The 21,408-nt window shown below is 42.0% G+C and overlaps 2 protein-coding genes across 3 annotated transcripts; one reads left to right on the top strand and one right to left on the bottom strand.

Annotated features, from left to right (window-relative positions):
• Nucleotides 1-1,544: 1,544 nt before the first annotated feature.
• On the bottom strand, nucleotides 1,545-2,930 carry atg101 (autophagy related 101). Its single transcript, XM_085469449.1, has 2 exons — nucleotides 2,368-2,930; nucleotides 1,545-2,290 (listed from the first exon to the last, which is right to left on the bottom strand). Exons 1-2 carry the CDS (start codon nucleotides 2,617-2,619, stop codon nucleotides 1,886-1,888), a joined length of 657 nt encoding a protein of 218 aa, XP_085325575.1. The 5' UTR covers nucleotides 2,620-2,930; the 3' UTR covers nucleotides 1,545-1,885.
• Nucleotides 2,931-3,156: 226 nt separating this feature from the next.
• Nucleotides 3,157-19,311, top strand: c2cd2 (C2 calcium dependent domain containing 2). 2 transcript variants are annotated; one of them, XM_085469448.1, is made up of 14 exons: nucleotides 3,157-4,007; nucleotides 4,337-4,432; nucleotides 5,961-6,080; nucleotides 9,091-9,192; nucleotides 9,549-9,647; nucleotides 11,271-11,379; nucleotides 12,710-12,818; nucleotides 12,903-12,967; nucleotides 13,715-13,830; nucleotides 13,963-14,125; nucleotides 14,389-14,630; nucleotides 14,949-15,216; nucleotides 15,441-15,471; nucleotides 18,418-18,576. In XM_085469448.1, the coding sequence occupies exons 1-14, from the start codon at nucleotides 3,717-3,719 to the stop codon at nucleotides 18,500-18,502; spliced, it is 1,896 nt and encodes a 631-aa protein (XP_085325574.1). In that variant the 5' UTR covers nucleotides 3,157-3,716; the 3' UTR covers nucleotides 18,503-18,576. The 2 variants fall into 2 exon arrangements, with proteins under 2 accessions (XP_085325574.1, XP_085325573.1); XM_085469447.1 differs by lacking the exon at nucleotides 15,441-15,471 and having other exon boundaries at nucleotides 3,161-4,007; nucleotides 18,418-19,311.
• The last annotated feature ends 2,097 nt before the right edge of the window (nucleotides 19,312-21,408 follow it).

Here is a 21,408-nt window from a genome sequence, read left to right as displayed (position 1 = left end):
CAGGGGTATATATGGCTGCCAGTAGAACCACATCACTAGCTTTTATTGTGACTGCTGACAGATGTGTAGAGGGCTATATTCTCTGCTCAGATTCAGTCAAATGCTACAAAACTAGAGCACAGGTCGTTGTTTGGCCATTTGACAAGCCAGGAGTGGAAATGTTTGAGAAAACTCATAGGTATTGCAAATTACTTGTCTGCCAACTGGCTGACTGATTGATCCGCTCATCACTGCAGTACTTTCAGCATTACCAACGCAATGAAGTTGGGAATTCTGATATTTATTTACTGCACAAAACCTCAACTTAAAAGCAAGTAGGTGGCCCTTTCCTGATTTTAGTTTCTAACATATGTCACATTTACAAGATTTTGAGATCATCAAACAATTTTGAATATTAGACAAAGACAGTCTGAGTAAATACAAAATGTATTTAAGTGATATTTGTAATGCTTTAAAAAAAAAAAGCTATCCAAACCTACCTGTCACTGTGTGAAAAAAATAATTGCTTCCTAAACTAATAACTGGTTGTGCCACCCTTGGTGGCAGGAACTGCAACCAAATGTTTGCCGTGACTTTTGATGAGTTTTTCACATCACTATGGAGGAATTTTTGACACTTCTTTGCAGAATTGTTTTGTTTCAGCCACACTGGATTGGTTATGAGCATGAACAGCAAGATTTTTTATTTTTTTCAGACTTGTTGACGTTTTTTGGATCTTTTTCCAGCTTGATAACCCACTTGTGCTTAAGCTTGCAGAACACAAATTCATGGCAAGGTATCCAAGTCCTGAAGCACTAATGCAACCTCAGACCATCACACTACCACCATGTTTGACTGTTGGTGTGATGTTCTTTTTATGAAATACTGTGTTTGTTTTATGGAAGACGTAACGGATGCAAATCTTCCAGTGATTTCTAGATTGAACAGACCCGGGTGTGGACACTGAAGTTGAACTCACTTTTCCCCAAAATGTGGCTAATTACAGTTAATTGATTCAATATGAGGCAAGAAGGAGCAATTACTCTTTCACATGGGACCAGGTATGTTGATTTTTTCCCCTTAATAAATGAAATCATCATTTAAAAACTGAGGCCAAATACTTTCACAGTACTGTACAGGGATTCAGTGATTAATGCTTTTGAATATGTTCTACACCTTGTCCCCTCAAACTAGAGAGCAGATAATTATACCCAATGTACATGTTGACCTAATGTATTCACACACATGTTGTTTTCCTCTTGGCAAGCAGACTATCCTGAAAACAGAGGGATGTTTTTCAAAGTGCAGGCCATGGTGGCAGTTTCTGGCTGGAAACAAGGGAGTGAACTTAGGAAGTGTTTGCTTTAATTTGGAAAAGTGGCAAACTGGAAATCCTGTCCTTCCCCATGTGGAAGGTCATACTCTCCATGAAACTGTGCAGAGAGGAAGTTTTCACACAGATGAGGAAATCTGTTCCCAAACTCTGCCAGATCTTTTGCATAAAACGTTTTACACTGATCCAGCGTGATAATATGGAAGCAATGTTTTGCGTCAAGAGCTGTGGCTGTAATTAAAGTAAACATTTATTGTTATTCAAAATTTACAGTAATGCACTGATGACATTATCAAGAAGAGAACATTTTAAGGAACCAAACTGATAAACACGGTTATTTGCTAGTGTGTATGAGAGAAAAGGGAAAGCTTGCACAAGCAAGAGATTGTTAAAATGAAGATTACATAATTCAGTCTCTTAAGGTACAAATGATACCAGAAGCACAACAAAGACATTAGAACACCATTATACTGACACTGCCTCGTTGTTCCGCTGTATAGCTGACAAAACATAGAAAAGAAATGACAGCAGGACCATAAACATATGAAAGATCCACACCATAAATATTTTCTCTCACAATGCTAGTGTATCCTTAATCAGCCTTCTCATAGTGGTGCTAACAGAAGTGCCCAGCGAGTCAGTGATCTGGTATGTGATTTTGTAAAGGTATGGCTGAACATCTTTAAGAGTGGTGTCAAACACATTGTCCACTTCTGACTGGGTGGGCATCTTTGGCAGGTATTCGTGGCGATTTATGACCTCAACGACGTTGATCACCTTCTCACCCAGCTTCTCACCCACTTTCTCCCTGCAGATCTGTCTCTCCTGCTCATTGGCCAGGTTGACCACATTCACCTTGATGCTCCACACTTCCCAAGGAATGCACTCGTCAGAAAAAGGCCAGCGAGACTTCTTTTTCTGGTAGAACTCCAGGGAGATCTGTCCCATGCCGTCGCTGCCCGAGTTGCTCAAAGCATCCTGCAACAAAAGCACAGCTGAAAGTACAGGCCTCACAACACGAGAGTCAGAAATCACGCGTTAAAACAGACAATCACCTTGAATTCAGACACCGCTTTCCTGATCATCCTGTCCAGCTCCTCTGAGGACACCCTGACAAAGGTGAAATCTATGAAGTCACAGTCGATGTCCTGTGTGCCCACAGTGCCGATGGAGTAGGTGCCTTCCTTTTTGTAGTGAAATTTCCCGGTGCTCCGGTGCAGCAAAATTGTGTGCAGCAAAGCTAACATAGCTTCTTCAACCTGTCTCGCCTCCACAGTTACTTCAAGAACTTCCGAGCGACAATTCATCGCGAATGTCTAGTTACGTCTGTTAACGAAGAGCAGGAGTCGAGTTCAGCGACGATAGCTACTGTATAGCAGCTAGACCACGGTAGATGACGAAGGTATACTGTTTACATTCACAAATCGGCGTGAAATATCTAATCCAGTGTGTTATTGTATATTAAAATACAAAACAGGGTTTTAATCGATAATACGCAACCTCCACATAACAGTCGTGCTCACTGAGCGTTGATACATTGTATCAAACGCAAGCTAGCTAATTGTTTACTACTACAAACAGATTAAGAACAAGACAGGAAGTGGTGGACAACAGGACGAGCTACGGGAAGTCGTGTAGTTCAAAATACCAGCTCGGATTTGTTTTCCGTTGATTTCGAATTAAACATGGACTAATCTAATCGTGTAATAGCTTAATGCTAATAAAAACAATATCCTAAAAGCCCAATTGCATCTTCAGCATGGAAAAAAGCTTTAGTTCCCTCGAGGTCTCGACAACAACAAACGTCTCACAAATGTCGCTGTGCATTCTGGGAGTTACAGTTTGTGCCACATATCCGTCTGGAAGCGATAACTTTGTACAGTCACACTGAAAGTAGTCCACCGGGTCAGGCTGCACTCTTCTCCTGCAGGATGTTTTCCCGGGAATGTTACTCTTTATCTGGATATCGTCTGTTGGAGTATGAGCACGAAGCTCGGGCATAAGTCCGTTTTGGGAAACTTTTACGGCTTAGTAGCTAACGAAGAATAGCTAGTTAACGAGCCGTAGCGAAAATTAGCTTACTAAGCTAACAATCGTATTCAATGAGAGGAGTGGGCTATTCTGCAGGTTTATTTGTACGCAGGCTACCTTTAGTTTTTTGACAATGGTTTAGCTTTCCACAACCAGCTTGCGTAGTTTGGAAGCCCTGTATGGCAGCACTGAAGCATGGATAACGATAAGCAGAATTTGTATTGGAGGTGGGTGTTTGTCTTCTTATCATTTTTGGGCGATTGAATTTATTGATTCCACCGTTCCTTAATTAAATACATAACATGAGGTTGGCAGGAAAATTCCCAGAGGAACCGGTGTGTTAAACTCAGATCATCGATCATTTTCCCGAAGAATGTCCGACCCAGAAAGTTCCAGTTCATATTTTGGGTTGGAGGATCCGCAGTGGCTATGTATGGTCACGTTGTTTATCGCCTCCCTGGTTACTCTTATACTGTATTTCGTACAGTATTTCCAACATAGACTTATAGGAAATAAGCAGGGAGCAGCAGAAGGGGACAATGCTGCGACAGAGGAGGAGGAAGCCGCCGCTCTGCTGGGATGGGCGCTGTCACTGAAAAGCTGGAAGAGTCAGTGGAGAAGAGCTTGGTGCATAGCTTTGAATGACGAAGCAAGGAAGCGAAAGGTGAGTCTCATGACCACCAAGCCAATGCTGTACTATGGGGCAGGTGACTTCAATAAAAGTGTAGCATATAATGCGACAAGGTTATAAAATCTCCTCTTGTGTGCTGTAAAGAAATTCCCCCCCCCCCCCCTTTTTTTTTTTAAATCATAACCCTCAGTTTGATATTAGAGACACTGTAGTGTAAACTCTCCACCTTCCTACTTATGGATTGACGCTGCCAATGTCGTGCAAGCCCACATAATTTTGATTCCTTGGCAACATTTCGCCGAGTCTGCAAGACTTTGAGTAGGTGTTTGTTGTTTTAAAGTTTCTGCCCTGTCTCGTGTCAGGGTGCTGTTCTGCTGGCATTTGAAGAGGATGGTCTCGAGGCTTCAGATCTCACGCTTAGCAGGGTCTCCAGCTTTCAGAAGTCTGCCGGCAACAAGGTACTCACTCCATATTCTCACATTGGAAAACACCTTTGCAATGTTTTTGGCAGACAAGCACTGACTTGTCGACTTTCCAACGTTACTACAGGCTTTTCTCAGTAAATTTAAATGTTGACAAACTAATCTACTTAATATTTTATCAGCAGCAAATATGGTTGTTAATTACCGTAAACTATACTTGAATAAACCATGATGCACTTATTAGTCAGAGTGTTTGCCCATTTTTGCCAACCTGTGTTAGAAAGTATAACTAGAAACTGTAACTTGGGAGGTCAGACAGGGACACACTGCTCACTACTTTTGTGGCTTTGCAGAGATTAAATGCAAACTCACTCCTTTCTTTGTGATCGTTGAGATATAGACCAAAATACCAGGTACTCTATGGAGTCTAGGGAGTTTAATGAGCAGAGGTTTATTTTTACCACACACTGTGTGTGTGTTGTGTGTGTGTGTAAGAAGCTTATAAAGCTGTCACGCTCAGCACTAAGGAGGAGCAGGCAGCCAGAAATACACCAGCACCTATGGTTATGTTTAGCTTTCCTCTAATACTGTTCTTATGTCAAAGACATGCAGTCTTTGCTGAAATCAGAGTTAATTTGCTGAGTAAATATGTTTCTAAAGCTTAAACTACCTCTGATACTCAGTTCAGGTTGCATGTCATTCATTCGACTAGAGATCACAGATAATTATACTGCTTGATGCCTTTGGGATCTATCAGAGTTGTTCTTCTTTTCCTTCCTTTCAGAGTTCAAAGTGAAGTTGTCCTGAAGCAAATGCCAGTTTTGGGTCAGTTTTATGCAAAGTCAGTATGTTAGCACATTGCTCTGGTTTAACTGGGACTTCTGCCCATCACTGGCAACTGCTGCTGAGATTATACTTTTGGTTTGTCTCGTCTTACCTTTATCCTCTAACGTCGACTTAACAATTGACTAATTTGATTTTGATAGTTAAAGATCATGTCACAAAGCACACAGAAGCTTTTCTGTGTAGCATTTGCATGTATTTGATCGGATTGGATATGCTGACGTGTCCAGGGTGTACCCTGCTTGTCACCCAAAGTCAGATGGAATATGCTATGGCCAAATCTCAAACATGGATTGAATGAGCTCTTAGGAAGATGGATGGATGTAAAGAGATATTTTATGATGTTTTGCAGAAGCACTTTGGGGTCCTATTTGAACCTCATAGCTCAGGAGCAGAAGGCGAGGTCATACTTGGTGAGATATTGATGTGGAGAATTACACAGATTTGGACAGATATGTAAACTTCAGCTTGGTTGATGCAAACTGCAAGGCAATAATTCTGGTTTAAAGTAAACCACATGAATGCATTATCAATGAAGCATCACACATGCATTCACATACAGCACCTTTTAGTTCAGTGAAAATTCTGGGCTTACTTTCTATTTGAATTGCATTAAAATGGTATAACCACATGAGTAGCATGCAAATGCTGTCACTGCCTTAACTCCAGGATTCTCTGGAGTTTTACTTTAAACTAATGCCTCACCTTGTCCTCCTAACAGGCCGCTTCCTGCTGTGTGGTTGGGGAGAAGCTTCAGTTCTCTCTGAGCACTGCATCGACAGCCATGGCTACAGCAGATCCTTGTAAATATACTGTGTGTATAGCTCCATTGGAGCTGCAGGTAAATACTCTTAAATTTGTGAAGTCTTAGACTGCAAGGAAAATAACACTGTTGATTTCCTTTTGTAGAATATGTCTGTAACAGTTAGACTGTAGAGTTAAATCCGTTGGAAGTCGTAGTGATTTAGTTTAATGGGAGCTTTTACTGAACATGATGTGCTGCCCAGCATTGGCTCACTGCAGGCAGCAGTATTAGAGTAAATGGTTGGGGTATCTTTCCTTCCTTGGCAGATGTCCCAAACAGCTCATTAACATCCCTTTGAGGCCTGTTTCCATATAGAACTGATGAAGTTATGATCCAAATAAGACTCCCTTGTTTGTACCTGGAAATTGCAGTGATTTGCTTGATTTGTCATTATCAAAACTGTCTGCGTTGATCTCTTAAATGGAGTCCTGCAGCTCACCTTCAGCCTTTCCTAACGCTCCTCTAGCATTTTGAAATAAATTGGAGCCAAAGTTGATATGTTGGCATGTGTAATGGGTCGTGTCCGGAGGCTTTCTCCTGCTTTTAGGTTCATATTTACATGTTCAGAAATGCAAAAACTGCTTGTGTCTATGTAAGCTAATACAACTGTATTAAGGCTATTTCTAACCTAATTAACGTGCTCTTCCATTGAGGTAATTGTGCTATAAATACAACCTGAGTGTGAGAGGTTTGGAAGCTAAAGTCAGGTGTTGAGGAGGTTTTGTTTTGGTCGTGGGTTAGTCGTTGTTTCAGGGACATAAAGGAAGCCTTTTGTCTGTCTTTTTCACTCCCACTGTTTCAGCTTAGTCTGGAAAAATCAGAGAGCTTATTCAAATGTTCCCATCCGTCCACTGGAGCGTTTTTTAGCTTTTGACTCAGATCCAAGCTAGAATACTCGTGGCTCATGATAGGAGTGCATGGGCATGTGGGACAGAGGCATTTAATGGACATAATAACACGGTCACTAGATTAAGGTGTGCTGCTGAGTGTACTTTGTCTTTAAATGCACTACTGTATCACGTGACCTGATGAGGGACACGGCAGTATGACACGCCTCATAATGAAAAACTCACCAGTGATGATCTGTAGTAGATGGAGTGTGATGTCACACCTTTGTACCTTTGCCTATATGGAGCTGGCATGGCTTCATTTCAAAAGCAGAGATTATTCCTTCACTTCAGATTTGCATTTGTGTAGTTAGTGTTATACAACCAGCAAAAAGCATCACATTCTAATTACAGCGTGCTCTGGGAAATCATTCCTTACTCCTGATTTCACATCACACTGGCCATATGAATCCCATTAGAAATGTAATCGCATCCAAAGACTTCAGTTTGGAAAAGGTTAACAGAATGATGTATTCAAGATGTGGAAAAGAGTCCCTAGTTTTCTTAAGCAAGTAGCATTTCTCTTTTGTTAGTCAATAAATGAACAAAAACTTGGTCTAATGTTGTCATTAGTGGTGTCAGCGTAACACACTGATTGTATGTTATTTACGTTCAGGTAAGGGACTAAAATCCTACAAGCAGTGTTTCCCATTATCATCTCTGCCTGCTACAGTTTCATAATAAACCAAAAATATTTTTATGCTTTTCATGGTAATCTCACCCTGTAAAGTCTGCCGGTCATAAGAGAGCCAGCTGCAGACTGCAGTGAGACAGAGAAGGCAGCTAAATATGTGTTTCAGTTATTCATTTGTCACAATGCACTTAACAATTGAACTGTTCTGTACTTTGTGCCGCTGGTATAAGGTAGCAGGTTGTTTATATTCAAGAGTACTGCTGCAGGCCACACCCCTTTCCAGAAGAGATCTGATGAGTGATGGAAAGCAGCCAGTAAGAACAGTGCATTCAGTTGATCACTCAGCAGATAAAACACCTCTTCCTTAAAAAGCTTTTCTTGGAACATGTTTTGAAGTAAAACGTATAAAGGAGAATTCACAAAGAGTTATGCATTTATAACAGGCTACTTAACTTTGTTATGTAGGCTGTATGAACAAGGACAAATAGGTGAAAAGCACCACTTTGATCTGAGGCTGAAATTGAAATAAAGAAATATAGATTAGCAGATTGGCGAGTGGTGATTAGTATTTAACGCATCAATAACATTTCAAAAGATAAAAGGTACGAGATGTGTTCCTTGTCAGTCGTGTTGTTTGTTTTTGTGAATCGAATGATGGCGCTTTGGGAACAGCATTTTCTCCTTCCCTTTTTTCCACTAACAGATAAGAAAGGAAGCACTGAGGGACTTTTTCTTTTTCTCAGAATTGTGAACATTTGACTGTCTCTTATTATGTACGTAGTTCATGTCATTTCACCATGTTAGGAACAGGAAAGACTATTTGATCACATGCTGTGGCTTTTTTTCCTGTGAGCACCTGTTTTGCACATTAAAAATCCCAGAACAGCTGTTCTTTTTAACTTCCGAGTATGGTCATGTAGTTGCATGGCAACATAAGTATGTACAGACCGCTTTGAAATGGCTTAAAAGTGATACTTTCATCCTAATAGGGCGAGTTTGTCTCACAGCTTCATTGTTGTTCGAGTTGTACTATTTGTGATAAGACAAACAGAAAAATAGAAGCTTTATTGGGGACTTGGTTGCGTTCAGATATATTTGAATTATTACCGAGGGTTGGAGAGGAGCATTGAGGTTGCTTATCATAACCCGCTGCAAATCTGATGGGCTCATTGAGGGAGACGCTGCGATCCAAGGAGAAAGGGAAAACTGCAAACGGAGCATCCTTGATGCCTCTTTAGTCTGGAGAACTGCAAATTATGTTTAAAAAATGCAAAAGTGGATTTTGCATAATATGACCCCTTTCACAAAGCGTAGGTATGCACACCACCCACTCACCACCGGCTGAAACACAAATATGCGGGAAACACTGCGCTGATTTCGTTCCTCCACGCCCACCTCACATACTGAGCTGCTCCTTGTTTGGTGTATCGCTTCATCTCCAGAGAATCAGTTTTAGTTCATCTTTCTGTGAATTTGATGAGTACTGGATGAGTCATAGGGCAGCTCTTTATTTTCTCTTCCCCAGCTTCATCTACACATGCAGGAATCTGAAGATAAGGTCAAGGTAAGCTGGGAAGTGTCTCATCTAGAGGTGGAGGAGCTTCAGGTGATGCCCGGTTTCACTCAGGTAATCTTAAAGCAGCAGAATCGCAGATGTATAAACCTAACCAAAGGATGCGCCACACACTAACATGGGAAGAAATGTTTCGCTGTACCAAAATATAAAGAAATTGTGTGACAGACAGCCTTCATAGAAATCACTTTGTTTATTTCTTCATGTTCTTTTGTTACATCAACGTGTTTAGTCACGCAAACGAGGACGTGGAGAGGAAGATTCATTAGTTTCATTATCAAACAGTAGTCGAACCATTTAGAAACCAATAAAAATGGAATTAAAAGAATTGACATTTGTTTTATCACCAAATAGAACTTTACATTTCTAGTTTTACTCGATTAATATGAGGTATAATCTCTTTCTGTCAGGACAATGCAGCCATAAAGGAGCAGCTGAAGCAGCTTTTGTGTGTGTCGCATCCCTCTGTGCTGCTGAGCTGCAGGCCTGCTCAGGCCTCAGAGGTCAAGGTGAGCGAACGAGTCACGTCTGATGTAAGGCTGCCAGACTCATAATTACTTCCACCAGAGAGGGGTGTTTGTGTCATTTTGTCCGTAAACGTGACAGCCGGGGTGTAGAGGGGGTCGTGCGAACGCTCCAGACTCACACAAAACAATTTTATGATTTGTTAGTGGAGAATTCATCTTAGAAATTACGATTCCTACAAGTGTGGTGTTTGAACTCTGACCTCTCCTTTAGGGTCAAAGTGACAATTATGCTACTTAAAACTATGTTTCTTAAAGCAGTTGTTATATTCAGAACATATAGGCATGTATGAGCTTTCTAAATATGACCTGTGACCTTTTCAAACTGTCGTAAAATGTCTTTTATCTTTAGAAACTACTGCTTGTGTTTGTATCAGTAAGTTTAGAAAATGATACCAGTATATTGAGATTTGAAATATCACATTATAGTTTGCATCTCAGTGTCACGTTTCACCTCTGATCTCATGTTTACATTCCACGCCTGCCTTTCTTTCAAGCTGAACCAAGGTGTGTTAAAGACAGAAGTGTCAAGAGAACGAGCTGCCTGGTTAGGTTGAAATATGCTGTAGTATAATGTTTTATATTTATGTCCAGTTATTTGCAAATCAGTAGTTATTCATAACCTACTCATACATAATGTTTGTATGATCAATAAACGTCATGCACGTTGCCATTATCTGACTTTTACTGCACTAAAAGCTCTATAAAAGTTTAAAAAATAAATAACAAAGAAGTATGAAGATACACAAAATACATTATGATTCCTTTAAAAGTAATGCTGCCCAGAGGGCCAGTTCCTTGGCTGTGGTTTGCGCTCTTACTGCTTCTTGTTGCAACCTTAAATAATGCTCATCTAAAGCAGCATTGATTCACTGAAGGTTATTATTCACAACCCACCATCACATGATGCTGTTTCACGTGTTTCTGATTAGATCTTACTTGATACAGGATGACAAGTTTTCTTTTTTGGTCCAAATATAGTTGTGAGTTACATGAGAGGCAGTGGGATTAACTCTTATTTTGATCAGAGGAATTTCTTTTCCTCTGATCAAAAAAGTCGATATTATTGACATTTATATATCTGGTCATCGGACCCCAAAGTTTCCAGATGATTTGAATTTTGTGGTTTATGAAATTAAATAGTCGCTTTGTGGCGTAACATTTAAAATGTTCAAGATCAATTAGCCGGCAGTTTTAGCCGTAATATAAAACAACCATATAGATTTGCATGCTGGTTAAAATAAGTCTAGTGCTTTGAAGGTATTTAAGCATTAAGCTCATCAGATACGCTGCTATTTAAATGACCAAAACAAATCACTTTTGTCTGTAGATGATGCCTGTTTGTAATGCAAATTCATCAGCGGTGCTTCTGATGCAAATTCTCCCTGATCATAGAAAGGCCAGTGCAAATGATCAACATGTGAAAGTGGAAACGGGGTCGTGTTGCAGAGAGTCCTTGTTCAAACATGAAGACGCTTCTCGTTTAAAGACACGAGCATACTTAGGCCTCTGCTCGTTTACGTGCTTCCAGTACTGCTCGTAATGCTGCGCTCACTAAATCTGTGCTGTAGGTTTATGTATGTACTCACTGCATGCTCTCTCCAATAGGAAAGCCAGAATAAAGTGGTATCGCCCCCAAAGCCCCCACGCGCCCATGAGTGGAAGCTGCTGGTGAAAAACATCCGAGTCACACTCAACCAGGAGGAAGATGCTGCAGGTCGGTCGTGCGTCTGCTTATAAATTAATGTTGATTCTGAATTTTTCAAGCTGATGATGTTTCCTATGCTAACGGCTACATTTAGGTCCAAGTACAGCGTGTCTAAAACTAAAGAGGTTCTGTTATGTTAAAAGCATTAGCGTCATCAGCAGCAGTGTCAGCAAAGTAGTAATAAGAAAATAATAACTGCGCTGGTTATCTGTGCACCAGCTATGTAAACTCATTCAGAAGCGCTCTATTAACAGATAATATTTACCTTGGGTCCTGCACACTAAGCTGCGGAGAAACATGAGCTTCAATATATGTCACAAACAAAGAATCCTACACCGGCCGTGTTGACTTTGTATTTTTACCAAAAGGACTTTTTTTAAAGACATCTATTGTAAAGTTGAATTAGCTCCTTTCATCAGACTGCACGCACTGTTTGCAGTGTTTAACTGCCCGCTCTTTATTTGCATTACCACGACGATGTAATGAGAAGGTTGTTTAGAGGGTAGCTGACTTTGGTAATGAATCAGCAGCAGTGGGACTGTGCTTCCAGCATGGCTGATATTTACTTTGCCAACGCTGCATGACAAGGCCCCCCCCACTCCCACCCCTCCATTTTAGGTAATCCACTGGTCAAAGCTAAACAATGATGGCAGTATATTAATAATACACCCACAACAGTAAGACAACGCCCAGCGTGGTGGTACAGACCTGCACATAAACAAAGTGCCAGGGTGTGGTCATGTATGAGGCCAGAGAGCATTTGATAGATTGTGCTGATGATAGGCTGTTAACACGATTGTCCAGTAATGAAGTCTTAGACCACCCACAACAACTTTGTTTGGGTAGTTCCTGTGATGAGTCATTCTCTGAGTGTGAGTCAGCAGTTGTCGGGGCTGCAGACGTCCCCGAAAGCGTTCGGTCTGACTCCATATTGCACAGCAGAGACACGACACAGCACTTGACACTTCACTATATACATCTTCCTTCCTTTTATTGAAAATCAGTCACTGTCTGCCGGGTGTTTACGGTCGTGCAGGCTTTTATGTCGTTTTATTCATTTGTATTGTTTTAAGTGTTGTTTAATAATTTGTATTGTAAAGCACTGAATCTTATCTGTGAGGCTTCTGATTCACAGCTTGTGGCCACTAAAATTCATATAAGTGCTTAAGAAAATGTGTGCTCATTTAGCCTCCTCTAATCTCTGCATAATTCATCATATATACTCTGTGAAGTGATCCCGTGTTTATCCATTAGAGTGAGGGAGTGGAAGTGGCTGACCACAAAAAAGAAAGAAAGAAAGCTTTAAAGTCAGCTCTTGGATGACACTTTGTGTTCGCAGGCAGCATGAACCCTCTGTGTGTGCTGCAGTTAGATGATCCTCCTCAGAGGTTCAACACTTCTGTTTCGAAGAACACGACGAGTCCTGCCTGGGACCAGCCGTTTATTTTGTAAGTGTGAACGCTGACTCCACCGCAGGTGGTTCTGATGAACAACACCGTTCACATACATGTAAAATATTCTTCTCTCACCAGTGAACTGAATGGACGATCGAAGGAGCTCAATATTCTGTTGACGAACGATGGACATCCTCCAGAGAGTAAGAAAAACTCTGCCGTGGCCACTTACCTGTCGATGCTTGTGTTGCATTTACTGTAATGAAGAGTCATGTAGTTTAGTGATCCAAGTATCGACTGTATCGATACCAAGTCGGCATCAGTATCGGATCGATACCAGCCTGGTGAGATCGATTCTTTACTTTAAGTTCCGCTCTTGTTTGCGATGCTGTGGTTTCGACAAAGAGGAAACAGCCAGGTCGCCGCACTCGCCGCTCCCGTGTCAGCGCAGAGCAGGCCCGCTTTGCTCGCCCTCCCCCCTCTTGTGTTTCGATGTTGCGCTGTCACGTGACGTGACTTTGGGGGTTGTTAAGTTGTTTACAAACATGTATGTTTTTACCGGTTGTTGAGGATTTTAATTGTAATTTTTGTATTATAGTTTCTCAACAGTACTTGTTTGTTTTACTTTGTTTAGCGGTTTGCGAGCACTTTTTATTTCAGATTTTTCTTTAAAAAAATCAATAATAAAGCATTTTCTATTTAATTATAAACTTTGTCGTAATTATGTCCTGAGTTTTAACTGTTTAATAATAAAAAAGGAAACGTCACAAAAAACACTGAAGGTCATGAGAATGAATTGAGATGTATCAGCGATACTGGCCCGTATTGACTTGGTATCGGATCGATACCAACACATGCAGTATCACACACCACTAACGTAGTTCACACGTTGTGCCTCTCGTAGCGCGTGTTTCTGTGTAGCAGGCTAAATCAGCTGTTTTCTGTCTCAGATTCCTTACTTGGTCAGGTGTTGGTGCCTTTTGATCTTGTGAAGAAGCACCCCAAAGGACAGCGTACATTTGAACTCGTGACCAAAGATGTAGTGACCGGATCACTGACTACTGACGTAAGACCTAAAAAGCTCATTTTCTATCGCATGTTTTCCTTTAATATCACCAGATTTCGATGAATTCCTTCCATGTGTCTCTTGTTTTCATTTACACGTAGTTTGGGTAGTAACTTGAATCGTGTGTTTCAGTTTACCTACCTGGAGCCGAGTGAGGTGAGGTCTTGGCAACCTCCTACCCCAGCCTCTAATAAGAGGGTGGAGATGGACCGCACGGTCATGCCCTGTGGCACAGTGGTTACCACGATCACAGCGGTGAAGAGCAAGCCGGGTCGACCACTCCCACTCAATATAGGTAAAGCCCTGGAAACTGTGAGGCCGCTGCACATTCCTTACACAGCTGTATTGTATAATAAATGATCCTGTTAGAGTTGCTTCAGGAGTTTTTGTTTGTTTTTTGAATAGAGGGAAGTTAGAGTAGCACAGTTCCCCAGTCAGCTTTTTAGATGCTGGTTAGTTGGCAACTCAACTCGGTCATTTTCATAATTTGACAAAAATGAATGTTCTGAAAGTCCTTTACATGAATGAAACTACAGTGAGACGTTCTTGCTTCCTCAGATCCTGCCCAGAAGGCCGTGGTCAACAAGCCCAAGCTGGGGGAGCGTCGCGTCTCCGAGCAGGTGTCTATGTTAGGGGGCACTGTGAGTAAGGCCCTGTCCTCCTCCGACACTGAGCTGTTGATGCTCAATGGGACAGACCCTGTGGCCGAAGCCGCCATAAGACAACTCCACCAGTCTGCTAAACAGAAGCTCAAGTCCCCGGTGAAGAAGAGTACCATCATCATCTCGGGCATTGCCAAAGTAATTATGAGCTCCTTGTACTTGTACTTTTTCCACTTAATGTAATTCAGCTTAAATAGCACAAAAGCACAGCTGGAGCCAATCTTGCATGTTTGATACTCTGGAACTCAGATTCCTCGAGTGCTTTTTAAGCTAATCTGTTCCATAACCTGTGGTTCATAACGTCAGAGGAGAGAAGTGGATTTTAAATGGAAGCCCGTGCCTTGTCTGCAGCAGCGAGGGCCTTCTCATGTTGTTAGCACCCTTCATTGTGCCTGGGCTTTCCACACTAGCTCCACAACAAATATGGCTTTAATGGGAATGTGATTTATTTCCCAGACGCCTCTGTCTCAGGATGATGAGCTGGCTATGATGGCAGGTTACGCTGCAGCAATGGACGCATCAATGTCAGAGAGCAGCTCTACTCAGGATGTGACCACAGCGATCGCATCGGGGACTAGTACCCCTCCGGAGATGTCGGAGCCCACGGAAGGTCCCAGAGTTGAAGGGCGGCCTCCGGAGGACTGGGAGAGCCAAACTGGCGAGGAACAAGACAATGCTTCACTGTCCATGTGTGTGTCTGAGGCGAGCTGCAAGAAGAGCAGAGGTGAGAAACCTCTCGATGCATTTTTAATCTTCACAGGAGTATTATTAAACCTTACAATCCTGAAAAGGAAAATAATGCCTTTACAAGCAGAACTTGATCTGTTTTGGCTGTTTGGGGTTTGTTAGCCACTCCTTCGTTATGCACTCTCTCTTTGTGTTCTCCTTTCTGCTTCCCCTCTACTCTTTGAACCTTTCCTTTCCGAACTGTCGTCACTGCCACCTTAGAGGAAAGCAGTGCTAAGCACACATTGTATGAGTAAGTTACTTCATGAGTTACTTGTAGTATTCTTGGTATTCTAATCGCTGTAGTTTCTGTTAGCAGTAGAATAGATAACAGTGTTTTTCTACAAGGTGAGATTCACTTTTGTAGTTCCTCTAAAATCAGTTTGCAAAAAAAAAGCTCACAAAATTAAAGGAATACTTTGAAAAAACATCAGCTCTGATTGGAGAAAAAAATCATGCTGATATCTTTAGTGACACTGGGTAATGTGTTAGGGATGAAAGGGTGCCGCATCGTTTGATGAAACTGAAAATGATCAACCAATTCAAAGACGGCCCAAAAATCGAAGACTGGAACGACTCAAAATGGTCCTCAGTCATTTGTATGGCGCCCCCTTGTGTTTGTAGGCATGACTGACAACTTCAGGGCTCCTAATGAGGTGATGGATGGTGTCCCGGGGATCTCCTCCCAGATCTGGACCCATCACTGGTAGAAATGGGGGCTGTCTCATTGTTGCCCGTCTTGTGCTCTGTTAACTTCATTTCCTGACCAGATCAATATCCCAGAAGTTAAGCTGAATTATTTAACTTATTCTGGTTAAAAAGTGTTCCTTTAATTTTTTCTGAGCAGCGACTGTCTTTTATTTGTGGCTGTACAACACAGATGAAGTGCCGTGAATGTTTCGGTATTTATTTCACTTGCAATATGAAATATTAGTCACTTGGCAGGTGCTTTCGGACCACAGGAACTTGATCATAACTCTTTAAGCCATGTAGGAGTTCTCCAGTATTTCGTGTCTTTAAACCATAAAAGCTCTTAGAAACCTTTTTGTATCGCCTTCACTTCACTCTCTGTCACAAGAGGAAACTTTGAGTAAAAAACGTCAGCTGTATAAGTAACACATAGCTATAACATGCTAACTGCTGCTTCAGTAAAAAAAAATGGACAAACTGAAGTTTAGAGGAAACGCAAGAAGATGTTTACTCGCTGAAGAGCAAGTTTGCCCGTATTTCCTCTGAAACTGCTGCCTGGGGCATCCACACACGATGGAGCAATGTGCAGCGGAAATGTAGAAGAAAGAAAATACAACACCTGACAGACTGTGTGTCAGAGCTAGGGCTGCCACGATTTGTCGACTAGTCACGATTACGTCGACTATCAAAATCGTCGACGACTGATTTAATAGTCGACGCGTCGTTTGAAGCTTTGTAAGATCGCAAAAGACGCAGGAATAATAGCAGGATTTAAGAGTGTAATAACGGACTGAAACAGAAGATGGCAGCACTGCATGTACAAGGATGCCAGCTGCCGTTAAACCCCGAAGAAGAAGAAGCAGCTGTGTCCCAGAATTCATAGCGCGGCCCAGCTTAGTTTCCAACAATGGCGGTAGCTAGTTAGTTTTAATATTACTCTTATTATTCTTTCTGGGTCACAAAATAAACGTTTAACATATTTTTAGGCGAGAATGTAGCTGTGTAAACCTCAAATATCGGCTCAGTTTATCAAGACACCGCATATTTTCAAAAGCGCTCCGACGTTTTCGGAGACGTCTGTTACCCACTAGCTCGATAGCTAGCCGGGGGCTAGGTCACTAGCGCCGTGAGAACACCGGACTCCCCGCAAATTGTTTTCAAACCCACCGCCGTCTTTCGCGACTCAGGTTAAATATATATGAGTCACGTAGATAACTTAAAAATGTTATTGTTTGGCTTTTTTTTTTTTTTTTTAGTATTTTATTTGTTCCTGAGTAAATCGGTTTGGCTGAGATTAAAGTTATAGTTTTTACACAGCTGAATAAACGTCAAGCAGACAGCTGATTATCAGAAGTGTGAGATGCTGGAGAATTTACTCCGGTGTCCTGTTATATTTTAGATAGCAAGGAGTTTATTAAACTTTACCAAAACAATCTGCAAATTTCATTAAAATTTAATAAACTATCATCTTGTCTTTATTTTTAGTTAGCACCTTAAAAGCTTAAAGCTGTAAGCTAATGATAGTTATATAAGAGCAGATGCTGCTGGTGCAATAAGCTGTACTTTTACGTCCAATGGATGATGATCTGATTAGTCGACTAATCGCATAAATAATCGGTGACTAGTCGACTATCAAAATAATCGTTTGTGGCAGCCCTAGTCAGAGCAGCACACACACAGCTCCACCGTTTGGCTGTGACGCTGCAGAATCATAGCAGGTGAAGAGCGCCACTGCGAGCCCCTCCTCCTCAGGCTGGTTGTAACCGTTGAGCTTATCAGTTTTAGCGCCTGACACGCTACCACTGAAACCCGGCAAACACACATCTCTGATTACAACGCCCTCAGTCATTTGTAGCTTTTGTTGTGCGACGTGTCACACATTTTTAGAGGTCCTATTGCACACAGAACGAAGGCTCTGAGGGTCGCTCCCTCCAGTGGGCGGTTCCCCTCGTGTTTGGTCCAAAAGCATCTAGAGAAGATCTGATGCTGTTCTGCGTTCTTCTTTAGGAGTGTGCTACAAATTGAGGACACGAATGCCTCCTTTTTTCTTTGTCATTTATTTGTTTTGATACTATTTAGAGTTTCTATTGTTTTGTACTGACTAAACTAATCCACTGATACTGAGGATAACACAGGAGCTCCTTAAGTGTGGAAGCAGAGGAATGGTGCTTGTAGCCAGGCTGGACTATGAGGCTGCTCTCTGTTGGTACAGATTAGTATGTGTTAGCTGGTGATTAAACACAATATTACAGCTCTGCTGCTATTTAAGCCACATTTTTCATCCAATCCACAGCAAGTGTTTCACAGTAACAGTTTCCAACTAACACCGATTCTGTACCACTGCTGCTTTAGCTTTTGATTTGTTTATTTTAAATGAGTTTTTCCATTACTGCTTAGGCCAATACTACTCGTGCCTGTTTTTTATCTGTAGTAATGACGTCTCCTTGAGTGGTGTCACTTTGACACTATCCACGTCTCAGGCTGCTTCCTTTCCTCTTCTTTGCCACAGGCAGCTTCCTGCAGAAGAGCGCCAAGCTCTTCTTCCGACGTCGTCACCAGCGCAAAGACCCGGGGATGAGCCAGTCACACAATGACCTGGTTTACCTGGAGTCTCCGGCCGCAGTGGAGCGAGCGAGCCGAACAGCCACGCTCAGCCGCATGCTCAACCGCAAGAGTAAGAGTAAGAGTAAAGCCAACGGCTCTACCTCTGTGGGGGAGCCACATGCGTGACCCCCCCACTGTCCCTCGCTCACCTTGACCTCAGTCCCTACCACTTCAACTACCATCATCACCTCCACCTCAAATTGCACTGGCAAACATCTTGGCTAACCTACTCCCCTCTAATGGCTGACCTGCATACTGGGGCTGCTGCACTGTGGATGGGCAACAAAAAAAAGTGATATTTTAAGGCTTCAAATAAGAAGCCACCAACAGCAAGCGTGTGCATGTGTGGATGATCCTGGCCTGGATTGATTTCAGAGATTAGTCCTTTTTATTTGATTTTATGCAACATTTCAAAATCTTTAAGTGCTTTTACGGCTGTGTTATGGACAGAAGGGACCGCCGCGCGCCATCACTCTTTACCTCACTGAAAGCTGAGGGCGGATTCAAAACTCTCCCTGCTGTAAACCGTAAGTTGCCTACGGTGACTCAACAGGACCAAAGACGAAGAGCCGAGTGGTGTTTGTATGATTTGCACAGTTTTTAGTACCTTTTAAATTAAAGTGCAATGACAGGAGCAACTCTTGTGCAAGAGACTGTAGTTCATTCACAAAGAGAGACGATCGTTTCACTGCAAGACTGCTGTACGTGGGAGCAGCATGACTACTTGTTGACACTAATATGAAATCATTTGTTTATTACTCGATGATATTCCCAAATAAAGCTAGATCCAGTGTGTTCATGACATGTGTAAGACTAAAAATTTCTGCCTTGGTTGTCAATTTCAAAAAAGAAGCAGGGTGTTTTCGAATCATATGCAACTGTCTCCTGTTGTACACTACCGTTCTCAGCAGAGTTGTTGTTGTGTCGAAAGGGAACTGAAGCTTTATCCAGGGACCGCAGCGAGACACGCGGCCATACTTGTGCTAATAAAACGGATCCTTCCTTACATTTCAATAGCATGAACTGCTCTGTCATTTTACGTGTTTCTAAAAGATGTGCACATGAACAAAAGAAAAGTGTGAACACCTATGACAGCAACCAGGTCTTGTGGCTGCTGCTTTTTTTTTTTTTTTAAATCCAGCTAATGATTGTATTTTTTGTCCTCCTGTGAGCAGCTTGTTTCTGTACATCATGTTAACTACTGTTTGTTATTCTGCTCAGAGAGCTGAATGGTTGCCTTACAGTTATTCTGTGAATGATGTCCCAGCTGCTCGAGTCTTGTTCCTCAGCTTGACATGACTTTGGCTGCAGCCGCTATCAGACAAGTGGGCCTGAGTGTCTGTGGTGACCTGTTGGATTGGCTCTGATCAGGCAAGCATACCACTGTGTTTCTGCATCATCAGCAGTTTCTATAATCAATAAGCCTATGCACTTAACATATCTGTTGACTGGGTTGTTTACAATATTCGACTACCTGAGATATTAAAACACTCTTGCTCTTCACAATAATTCTCTTCTGCGGATCCTGCGTGGGTGTCTTTGTATTCATAATTACACGATCTGCTTTAATCCACCGTCACTGACTGTTGTCTGTTTAAAAACAAATAAAAGAGAAAATCATAGAAAGAAAAGGCCGAGAAAATAATCATTCAGACAGAAGCACCTTCCAACTCTGAGGAGAGGAATAGAGGGAAACTGATTGTTTTAAATCGAGCTCAGCTTCTTACAGCCTGCAAGCGTTAACTGCTGTCGTGCAGTAAGCAGTGGGGCTGTAGGAGATTAATGAATTGCTTCCTGATGTTTTTTGTCTTTCTGCTCTGTGTGCGCAGAAAGTGGCTGATTAACTGTTGCTGCAAAGCGTCAGTCACTTCCTTGCAGGGACTGTAACTACTATACATACTGAGTTAAGCAATAAATATTGATTGAATAACTAAGACTGTGGTGATGTCGATGTTCTGGCTATCACGTGACCCGTTCATCTGATTTGCTGTTTAACTTTTATGCTACTTTAAACATCTGCATCAGAAATGCGCTCACTGGACACTTTATTAGGAACTCTTTGCCAATACTGCTGGACCGGCTTTGGCCTTCAGAACTCCATTAATTCTTCACACCAGTGAAGTGTTGGAAACATTTCTCAGAGATTTTATAACTCCTCTCACAGTTACTGCACATGTTCCACCACAGCACCACGGGGCTCTAATGGATTGACTGTGAAGGCTGAGTGCAGTGAACTCATTGTCAAGAAATCAGTTAGACATGACATGAGCTTTGTAGCACGGTGAATTATCAACATGGATACACTGTGGTGATAAAGGCTGGGCAGCAACAATGCCCAGATGGGTTCGGGCATTTAAACGATGCCAAAGTGTTAACAAACTATCCCACACAACGTTACATCCCCACCAGCTGCCTGAACCATACAAGACGGAGTGGATTCATGCTGCCGTGTTATTTATACTAACTTCCACATCCACACGTGGTTGCAAAAATTGAGATTAGGCTATGTTTTTGTGAGCCTGCGCAAATTGTACCCTTGGTTTCCTGTTCTTTGCTGACAGCACGGCACCCCGTGTGGTCTTCTGCTGCTGTGGCCAACCTGCCTCAGGGTTTTGCATTCAGAGATGCTCTTCTGGTTGAAACAAGTGGTTATTTGATTTACAGTTTTCCAGTCTGGCCATTCAGCTTTAACCTAGAATAAACATCACTGGATATTTTCTCTTTTTCTGACTTTTTCTCTGTAAACTGTAGAGATGGTCGTGTGGGATCAGCAGTTTGTGAAGTACTCGGACCAGCCTGTCTGTCACCAACAACAAAGCCACAATTGTGGAGATCCCTTTAATCACCTTTCTTCCTCCTTCTGATGTTTGGTTTGAATTTCAACAGACCGTCTTAG

Source organism: Copadichromis virginalis, linkage group LG10, assembly GCF_057382275.1.
Source record: "Copadichromis virginalis isolate Kocher_CV1m ecotype Utaka linkage group LG10, C_Virginalis_male_GT1.1, whole genome shotgun sequence".
NCBI lineage: Eukaryota > Metazoa > Chordata > Actinopteri > Cichliformes > Cichlidae > Copadichromis > Copadichromis virginalis.
The sequence above is the reverse complement of the archived record's forward strand: the minus strand, read 5'-3'. Positions and strand labels throughout refer to the sequence as shown.

Coding starts and splice junctions, on each gene's coding strand:
- atg101 (XM_085469449.1), bottom strand. CDS start 2,619: ATGAATTGTCGCTCGGAAGTTCTTGAAGTAACTGTGGAGGCGAGACAG. Junction 2,291..2,367: donor AAGCGGTGTCTGAATTCAAG/GTGATTGTCTGT, acceptor CTTTTGTTGCAG/GATGCTTTGAGCAACTCGGG.
- c2cd2 (XM_085469447.1), top strand. CDS start 3,717: ATGTCCGACCCAGAAAGTTCCAGTTCATATTTTGGGTTGGAGGATCCG. Junction 9,648..11,270: donor CTCAGGCCTCAGAGGTCAAG/GTGAGCGAACGA, acceptor TCTCTCCAATAG/GAAAGCCAGAATAAAGTGGT. Junction 15,217..18,417: donor GAGCTGCAAGAAGAGCAGAG/GTGAGAAACCTC, acceptor TCTTTGCCACAG/GCAGCTTCCTGCAGAAGAGC.